Genomic DNA, 9,870 nt, shown 5'->3' on the forward strand with positions numbered 1-9,870 from the left:
GAGGGTCATAATTTAAAGTAAGCTCAATGTTTGTACATCTGTCCTTCCCCTCTGATCCCAGATCCTACACTGCAAGAGCTTGGAGAGGATGGATCCAGTAATTTAGGGGAAGTAAGCACATCTCCCTTCTCCTGCTTCTCTTAACCCTGCAGATGCAGGGCAGGCAGCAGTGGCTGTAGGGATAAACCTTCCCTGTGCAGAGCAGTGCTAACCACAACACCATTGCCCCATCCTGACACAGCCCTGCCATCACCATCAGCACTGACTGCTGCTGCCAGCATCCCCACAGTCCTGCAGCCAAGAGGGAGGGGACAGCAGTTTGTCAGCTTGCAGAGGTGCCCACTGATCCTGAGTTACATCCTAGCACAGATGGGGCTGGGAGGAGGGGAGCAGGGGCACCAGAGCCCAACCAGCATCCTGGCAAACAGGCACTGGCCCTGCTGCATCTCCAGCAGCCACAAGACCCTTCCTGCAAGGTCCCATCCGGATCCCTCCCTTGTGCCCAGCACTGAGGGCCTGAGAGCCACAACCCACACAGTTCTGGCCATGACCCAGCCTCCCCACAACAGCCACAGGGCTTGGTGCCAGTGCCCACCTCAGTCCATGGCCCTGAGCCCTGGGGTTGCCCCAGCTTGTCCCTCCTTCCCTCCAGCTGGACATCCCTGTGCCCTGCTGAGCACCCAGAGCCACACTGCTGGTTTGTGGGCACAGGAAACACAGCAGAGACCAACATCACCCCCAGGAGACCCTGCTGTAAGTTGTAAGAACGAGACACTTGAGAGCATTGGACCAGCACCATTTTCATTTTTTTTTAACCTGAGATATGCACTACACAGCACTTGCTTCTACACCAGAGGAACAGCATTTTCTCTTCACTTTCCCCTGGCGACAGACTCAAATTCAGGAATTAACAGATAACATAGACTTCCATCTCACATCATGATAGGAAAGTCATGCTTCCCTTTTCAAGAGCTCTATTTCAAAAGCAACAATAAAATGTGAAGTCACTGGACAACTGAAAATTGAGACAACTTCACTAAAAAGCTGAATATCAGAGACAGAACAGTCAGCCTGGTGTCTCTGACACCATCCTGCAGCATTAAAGCCTGCTCATATTTCGAAAACCATCATAGGTGAAAGGGGGGAAGTTTGGCAAACAAGAGGCGGTTTTGGGCAAGCAGGCAAGAGGGTTGATTTCACATGCTGTAAAGTCCTGCTCGCTGGTGAAAAACACACCATCGTGGGAGTAGATAGAGGGGTCCAGGTCGTAGTAGTTGTAGGGTCTCAGGAGAAAACCAACCGAGTTTCCCACGGTCACAGTGTTGGGAATGTCCTCAGAGTGTGGAATGTGAAGGAAGCCAGCAGTTATCCAGGCAACCAGGTCCTAGGCAGGAAAGAGCCACAAGCCCAGGGTTACTTCAGAAGCTGCAGCAGCAGTGACCAAAACACACGTGGGGCAGTGGGGAGTGACAGAAGAGAAGGAGGGAGACCCTGATGGGCACCAGCCAGCTCCCCTCCCCTGGGAAAGGATTCCTCCCTTCCCCTAAGACCTGCCACAGCCATGGCTGCAGATACCCAGTGGAAGGGTCCATGCCTTGATCTCCATGGCCTCACAGAGATTTTGCCAGCATTTCTCCACAGGGAAAAACAAGTTTCTGCTCTGCACCCACTCTCTATGTTCTCTGACCAAAGTACCAAGCAGCACCCAGAGAAGGGGATGTTCAAACCCACTTTCTTCTTTCCTGTTGCTCTCACAGCTGGGCCCACTGCCCCAGGGGCAGTGCTAGAGTCTCTCTGCTCCTTGAGGCTCCTGTTGAGCCTGGGGCTGGGTGTTGCACTCCAGCCCAGGGACCCCAGCTTACCTCGTTGGTGATGGTCTCGTTGTTGATGAAGTCAGCAAAGGTGACAGTGGGTGTCCAGGGGTCGTTCTGGTTGTAGATGCTGGTGCTGGTGGGCTCCTCCTCCTTCCTCCGGGTGACAGCCAGCTGGTACCTGAGGACAAGAAAAGAGAGGGGAGCAGCCCCCCGAGGCAGGGCAGAGCTAAATCAGCTCCTGAAAGCCTGCAGAGCACAGGCCTGCTGGGATGGAGCAAGCCCAGAAGAGTGTTTCCCTGTGCCTCCCATCAGGGGCCATCCAGCAATGCCTTCCCAGCTGGCAGGGCTGAGGGGGTCTCTGAGAACCTGCCACGCCAGCCACAACAGCCTGACCTTGCCCAGCTGATGGCCCTCTCCATGGAGCTGGCTTCAGGGACGTGGTCCCCTGCAAAACTGGTGATCTGGATCCTGTAGCCTCGCTGGTGGCCCCACTTGTTTTTGCTGTTGGCTGCGAAGTAGATGTATCTGGGCATCTTGGACTGCAGGCGGAAAGCAGCCTGGTCTTCCGTGTCCAGGACTTTCTTGGTGAGCCGTGGCCGCTCTATCTGCTGCTCTGGGCTCCAGGGAGCCCGTGTCATCTCAAATGCCATGTCATGGGCCACCAGGGAGTTTTTCACCCCTGCAAAGCCAAAGCAAAGTGATTGAGGAGAATCCGCACAGTCCCCTGTCCCAAGGACATCACAGTGCCTGCTGTCCCTGTTCTCCCTCCCTGCTCCCTGGGCTCTGAGCACCAGTCCTTCCAGGAGCAGCTGCTGCTCTGCAGCTCCACAAGCTGTGAAAATATCCCATGTGCTCATCTATGGCTGGACACTTGTCTGAGCCAGGCAACACCACCCTGCAGCAGCCACTGTGAGAGACGAGAGGGGAAAAGGGATGAGCCTCACCCCAGGGCAGAACAGGTTTGCTTCCTGTGCAAGCATAGTCTAGAGACTATGAATAGAACAGTGAAGGCACCTGGAGCAGCCCCAGGTGCTGCACACATTTGCACATCACAGACAAGAGCAGTGCTGTGCTGTTCTCAGGCCCTGCCCAAAGAAGAGACGTGGGCCCAAGGTTCCGAGCAACAGGAGCAGCACTGGAGCAAATCCATCTGGGGACGAGGTGGCAAAAGGCTGCTGAGAGCATTTGATGGGCAGTGCCTGTGCAGGCCTGGCAGAGGGGTTATTGCTCAGCACCTCCTGCCTGTCCCACCATGAAGCCCCTCGGTGTTCTGCTCCTTTAAGATGTGAGTTCACAGCTTTCATAAAGGCAATTTCAGAGCAGAATCTCTGGCCATCTGTGAAGGTTTGAGCCTCACAGATGAAGATCCATGCAGAGCTGAGCTCATTTCCTTTCTTTTTCTCACAAGAACGAAACTAAGCCCACAACTCCCCTGGCAGTATTAACAGTGACAGTCTGATTTCATCTGCCTTCTCCCTGCCCTTGCAGTTTTGCCACCCCCCCACTGCAAGCACACCACCTTACCACACAAGTGGAAAAGAAAACCTGTTTAACCACCAAAAAAAATTAGTTTTTTGAGTTAAAAGTATTTTGAGAGTGCCAATTAAAAAGGAGACAGTGGAGCCAGACCTACCTCCCACATCCAGGTCCACCTTATAGTTGACAAAATGGGTGTGTATGGTACCCAGGGTGTGCTCCCAGAGCCTATTGCCGTATCTCAGGCCATCCCCGTGAAGAAAGGACGAGCTCGGGTACCCCGTGGCCTGCACCTTGCCCTCAATGGCCCCGTTCTGGTAGAAGATGAAGTCCCACACATAGTCATAGTTGCCCACGGTGGCGATGGAGCGAATGACCAGAGCGGAGTTCACCAGCCCCCCATAGTAGAGCGACTGCAAGTTGGAGTAGTGGCGCCGCAGAGGGGAGCCCAGGTTCTGCTCAAAGATGCAGAGGGAAGCCTTCCTCCTGCTGGGCCTCAGGCTGTCAGACAGAGAGTGGGTGTCCACGTAGGTGGCCAGGGAGGGGCAGTCCAGCCCCGGCACCAGCGGGGAGCTGTAGCGGCCCAGGCCAAAGCTGCCGTCCATGTAGCGCGTGGACATCCCTCCCGGGCAGTTGGAGCCGTACACTGACAGCGCCTCCTGCACGCTGAGCTCGTAGGCAACCCTCTGCCCCCTGTGCCGGATGTCAAACAGCCGCAGGCCTGTGCTCACGCTCACGCCAAAGGCAAAGCTCCAGCCCTGGAACAGCACCTGGTTGTTCCTGACGCTGTAGCGGGGACCCTGCGGCTCAAACTGCACCGGGAACGGCGCGGCCGCAGCCGCTCGGGGCTTCATGGACGAGAAGTCCCCGTCCCGCGGCGCCTTCCTCACCTTCTCCACGCTGACCCTGCCCTGCACGTAGGCGCTCTCCAGCTGGGCCATGTCCCTGTAGTACTGCCCGTTGTAGAAGACCCTGCTCACAGCCCACTGCGAGATGTCCAGGCTGCTGTGATCCACCAGCACCTCCAGCCCCACCGGGTGCACAAAGAACCCGCTCACGTTCTGGAACAGCACGAACCAGGTGACCCGATCCCCAGACTGGAATCCGTGAGGGACTGTGGCCTGAAATGCCACATTGGTTCTGTCATATTCAAGGACTTCTTTCATGAAGGTCGGTGCTGCAGCAAATGCCTTTGTCTCCAGGAACTTTCCCAGCTGCTGGTACTCACTGCCCAGCGTGGGCCTGCGGTGGTACGGCAGCTTCCCCCCGTACCTGCGCTCCGTCACGTCCCGGTGGTACGCGGGCGTCGGCAGCGGCCCCACCACGAACTCGCTGATGTTGGGCTCTGCCTGCTTCCCAAAGTACAGCACAGCCAGAGCCTCTCGGGGGGGACGAGCCCCCCCTGCGTCCAGGAACCGCAGCACCTCTGCCTTGGCGGGCACCTGCAGATCCACGGAGGCGATGCAGTTGTCCGAGGGTTTGGCACGCGAGGCGTCCACCAGCGGCACCCCGAGGTGTCCCTGCAGGTACCGCACCACCTGGGACATCTCCTCGGGGGTCAGGTCAGCAAACACCAGGCTCTGGCTCATGGATCCCGTCTTCTCCACAGCTCTGGGCTGGGATTCACAGCTGGGCGATCGCCCACCCCTGCTCAGCAGCATGCATGACAGAATGAAGATTATCACTGCAGCCCCGACCAGGAGAACGTAGGGAAGTTTGGGGTTCATCCCTGCGAGTGCAGGGACAGCACAGTCAGTGTGGCTGAAGAATCCAGAGCACGTCCCTCACCTGCAGACCGGGCTCTTTATTCATTTGCACTGTGGGCGTAATGGCAACGCTTCTCCAGTGGGGAGGGAACCTGCAGCACCCGTGGGGCTCTCAGGGGAGATCACAGTCCCAGCCAGTTTGGCTTGTTTCCTCCCCACCCCAGATGCGCCAAAGGAGCCAGTGCCTGGCTCACTCACCAAACTACTGATGGGTTTCTCTGCTTCAGGGTGACACCATAAAAAGCCTCAGTCTCATCTGTCCTAGGGGCCTTTGTTTCAGTGTCTCCCAGGATGCTCCATCTCTGTCTCCTCTGGGACTGTGGTGATGCCACAGGGGAAGGCTCAGCCAGCCTGGTCCCTCTGCACCCAGTGGCCCTGGGCCAGCCCCTCTCCCCTGAGGGGCCAGGCTGTGCTGGCACTGCCCAAGACCTGCTGGCTCCCAGCATCTCTGCATGCCAGTTCTTCCTGTCACCATTCTTTGTTGCCTCCAAGTCCCTCCCAGCCCTGAAGGAAGGGATCTGGCAGCTCCAGCCTGGCTCTGCCTGTGGGCAGACCAGAGGCAGCTCCCTGGTGAGAAAAGGCAGCACTTGCTGAACCATTCCTGTCCCGTTCCAGCAGAGGTGATCTTTGCACAAGAGCTGCCCTGGACAGAAATGGGGCGAGGCAGCTGCTTCTGCATGGCCACCAGCTCCTGCAAGGCTCCCAGCCCACACAAGGCAGTGACACACACCAACAGCAAGGATGGAATTTTGGAGACCAGGGCCCACCAAACACCCTCCTGCTGGGGAGAGTCTGAGGCAGAGGCAGGAGGGGCCAGAACCACCACAGCACTGGAGCAATTCACCCCATCTGCACTTGTGTTAATTTAGGAATTAGATTTTCCTTCTCACTTCCAACGAGGCAATAACTGTCCTTTTTCCCTGCAAACCCCACACCAGCCTCAGGTCAGGACCAAGGACCTGCGTGGGCAGTGTCCCACTTTAGCTGTGACACAGCTGTGCCCCCAGCACTGGAATGGGGGCTCCTGTGGGAACTGTTCCAGCTCCCTGCATGGCCCTGAGCCCTTCTGCCTGGACCACAGCTGCCCTCTCACCACAGGGAACCAGGCTGAGATTTACACAACTCTACTCAAGAGCATTTTACAGCAGCCAGGGCTCAGGCTCTATAAACAGAGAGGGGCACTGACAGCATTGAAGTCACAGAAAACAACCTTGCCCCCACACAGGAATTGCATTTTAGCACATTCTCAATCCTTGCTTACAGGAAGGAACTGGTATCAACCCTGATTTTGACCATAACAGCAGCAGCACCTTTCAAGGCCACACAAACCCCTGCATCACAGGAGGACAAGTGCTGGGACCAAATGCTTGTTCTGGGTTTAGCTGCAGCTTGACCAACACAACTCTTGGATTACTTTCCACAATCCAGGAGACAGCCGGGTTCCCTGGGCTGTGTTTCCTTTGGGCTGCTTCACATGTAGCCACTGCCCACCAGCGACCTCTTGGGTGCTGTGCAGATGTAAAACATTTTCCTTCTGCATTTTACAGAAGTGGTTTTCAATAATGGGCACCGTGTGTGTCCCCACTGTCCCCAAACTGCAGGTGCTGCAATCTCCTTCTGGGGGACCCAAAGGTGCCCCTGAGGCTGAGCATCTCTGCACTTCCAGGGTGGCTGCCAGCACTTCACTGCCAGCAAGGGGCTGCTCCTGGGCCCCAATAACCCTGTGCACACATCCACTGCCAGACTGTGACTGCACATGGGGGCAGGGAAACTTGCTGGGTTGCTGGAGTGGATTCACAGCTTCAGATCCAGCGCTCACGAGTTTCCTCAAGAGAAGAAGGGGAGAGAGCTGCAGAAAATCAGCCCCACGGAGCACCAGGACAGCTGCCCTGCTTTACATGGGGCAGGGAGAGACTAAGAGGATTTTCCCAAGGGAGGAGCAGTGCCAGGACCAGCACCAGGCGCTGGGAAATCAGGCTCACACTGTCTGTGCTCAGACGGGGCCAACTCCCTGTCTGCCCGCCTGTGCCTGTGGCAACACACACCGTGCCAGACGTGAGGCCTCAAGGAAACACAAACATTTTTCAGCTGCTACCTTTCATACTTTCCCTGAGCTGAACACAGGGCTCCCAGAAATTCCCACTGCTTTCCACTCAATGACCTTGACAGACTGTTTTATATACTGAAAAAGAACTTCGCAATGAAAGAAGAGGTTGGGAGAATAAAGAAGCAGAGTTCTGGTGTCAGTTATTAGAGACTGTATGGACAAGGAGGCAAACTTCAAAGCCCTGGGGTTTATCAGAACAATGGCAGGCATTAAAAGAAAACTCAGACCTACCTCCCACGTCCAGGTCCACCTTATAGTTGACAAAATGGGTGTGTATGGTACCCAGGGTGTGCTCCCAGAGCCTATTGCCGTATCTCAGGCCATCCCCGTGAAGAAAGGACGAGCTCGGGTACCCCGTGGCCTGCACCTTGCCCTCAATGGCCCCGTTCTGGTAGAAGATGAAGTCCCACACATAGTCATAGTTGCCCACAGTGGCGATGGAGCGAATGACCAGAGCGGAGTTCACCAGCCCCCCGTAGTAGAGCGACTGCAAGTTGGAGTAGTGGCGCCGCAGAGGGGAGCCCAGGTTCTGCTCAAAGATGCAGAGGGAAGCCTTCCTCCTGCTGGGCCTCAGGCTGTCAGACAGAGAGTGGGTGTCCACGTAGGTGGCCAGGGAGGGGCAGTCCAGCCCCGGCACCAGCGGGGAGCTGTAGCGGCCCAGGCCAAAGCTGCCGTCCATGTAGCGCGTGGACATCCCTCCCGGGCAGTTGGAGCCGTACACTGACAGCGCCTCCTGCACGCTGAGCTCGTAGGCAACCCTCTGCCCCCTGTGCCGGATGTCAAACAGCCGCAGGCCTGTGCTCACGCTCACGCCAAAGGCAAAGCTCCAGCCCTGGAACAGCACCTGGTTGTTCCTGACGCTGTAGCGGGGACCCTGCGGCTCAAACTGCACCGGGAACGGCGCGGCCGCAGCCGCTCGGGGCTTCATGGACGAGAAGTCCCCGTCCCGCGGCGCCTTCCGCACCTTCTCCACGCTGACCCTGCCCTGCACGTAGGCGCTCTCCAGCTGGGCCATGTCCCTGTAGTACTGCCCGTTGTAGAAGACCCTGCTCACAGCCCACTGCGAGATGTCCAGGCTGCTGTGATCCACCAGCACCTCCAGCCCCACCGGGTGCACAAAGAACCCGCTCACGTTCTGGAACAGCACGAACCAGGTGACCCGATCTCCAGACTGGAATCCACGGGGAGCAGCTGTGACGGCTGCAAGATTGGCTCCATCATACTCCATTACTTGTTGCATGAAAGCTGGAGCTGAGGGGAACACTTGGCTCTTTAGAAACTCTCCCAGCTGCTTGTATTCAACAGCCAGCGTAGGCCTGCGGTGGTACGGCAGCTTCCCCCCGTACCTGCGCTCCGTCACGTCCCGGTGGTACGCGGGCGTCGGCAGCGGCCCCACCACGAACTCGCTGATGTTGGGCTCTGCCTGCTTCCCAAAGTACAGCACAGCCAGCGCCTCTCGGGGGGGACGAGCCCCCCCTGCGTCCAGGAACCGCAGCACCTCTGCCTTGGCGGGCACCTGCAGATCCACGGAGGCGATGCAGTTGTCCGAGGGTTTGGCACGCGAGGCGTCCACCAGCGGCACCCCGAGGTGTCCCTGCAGGTACCGCACCACCTGGGACATCTCCTCGGGGGTCAGGTCAGCAAACACCAGGCTCTGGCCATCCTCCACCTCCTCCTGCTCTGGGGGCAGCTGTTGGCAGCTTCTGGGGCTCCTTTCCCTGGTCAGCAGCACGCAGACCAAAGCGAATATCGTGGCTAACGCCAGACCAAGAAGGATGAGCACGGTTTTCAAATTCATGCCTGCGGCTGGTCCAGCTGCATTCAGAGGCTTTCAGAGCAGGCTTTCCAGCTCCTGCCTCTGTCAGTGTATGCTGCACTGGATGGATTAACACAGAAAGTACAAAAGACTGGGAGAGGCTAGGGGAGGAGATCTGAAACCCTTGGTGACCAGAAAGGGCAGATCTCTCAGCTGCAGCCTCCTTCTGTCCTCCTTCACGGCAGTGCCCTGAAAGAACTTGTGGAGATGTAGGGTCAGTGACTCAGACAAGTTCCACATAATTCCGTTACTTTTTCAGTCCAGCCTGGCTTCCTGAGGCTGCCTGTAAAAACGGAGATCCTGCAGTCAGCCTGAGGTGGCTGTGACCACTGTGAGGCTCTGACAAGCTGGGAATTGTTGCCACACTGTACAATTTCACCTCTTTACAACTCACCGATTTTCCTTGTTTGTCAGGCTGCTTCCTTGTAAACATTCCCCCTGGCAGCACCATTCCAAGCTTGGAGTTACTTCTTATTTAATTTTTTTCAGTCTTCTACATGGAAGCCTTTGCTGAAAACACATCCTTCTGTGTAGCGGCAGAAAAAATTTGGCAGGGTGGAGATGTAGTTCAGGATGAGAATCAGGCCCCAAAGCGCTGTGAACAACCAACTCTTAGTTTACATCTCAGAACAGCTCTGAGCCAATTAATCCCCAGCATTGCACTGCCACAGGATCATCCTGCCTTTGTCTCTGCCTCCAATACTCAGATAAACTGAGGTGCAGCTTCCAAGAAGTACCCTCGAGGACAGAACAACCCTGAACCTGCACATGGCAGCAGCTGCCAAGCCACAGTGCCCAGGCTGGGCACCACAGCTGCCCTCTGCCAGCCCAAGGACAGTCCCTGCTGGCCTCACAGTGCTGCTCACAGGCACTGGCAGAGCAGGGCAGCCA

General features: G+C 56.8%; 2 protein-coding genes across 2 annotated transcripts; both read right to left on the bottom strand.

Annotated features, from left to right (window-relative positions):
* Nucleotides 1–37: 37 nt before the first annotated feature.
* Nucleotides 38–5,313, bottom strand: LOC130264080 (membrane primary amine oxidase-like). Its single transcript, XM_056512063.1, has 4 exons — nt 3,448–5,313; nt 2,208–2,493; nt 1,863–1,992; nt 38–1,384 (listed from the first exon to the last, which is right to left on the bottom strand). Exons 1-4 carry the CDS (start codon nt 5,015–5,017, stop codon nt 1,100–1,102), a joined length of 2,271 nt encoding a protein of 756 aa, XP_056368038.1. The 5' UTR covers nt 5,018–5,313; the 3' UTR covers nt 38–1,099.
* An 849-nt stretch (nt 5,314–6,162) lies between these two features.
* Nucleotides 6,163–9,667, bottom strand: LOC130264087 (membrane primary amine oxidase-like). Its single transcript, XM_056512076.1, has one exon. The coding sequence runs from the start codon at nt 8,959–8,961 to the stop codon at nt 7,300–7,302; it is 1,662 nt and encodes a 553-aa protein (XP_056368051.1). The 5' UTR covers nt 8,962–9,667; the 3' UTR covers nt 6,163–7,299.
* Between the last annotated feature and the right edge of the window lie 203 nt (nt 9,668–9,870).

The sequence above is a fragment of the Oenanthe melanoleuca genome, chromosome 27 (assembly GCF_029582105.1).
Source record: "Oenanthe melanoleuca isolate GR-GAL-2019-014 chromosome 27, OMel1.0, whole genome shotgun sequence".
Lineage (NCBI taxonomy): Eukaryota > Metazoa > Chordata > Aves > Passeriformes > Muscicapidae > Oenanthe > Oenanthe melanoleuca.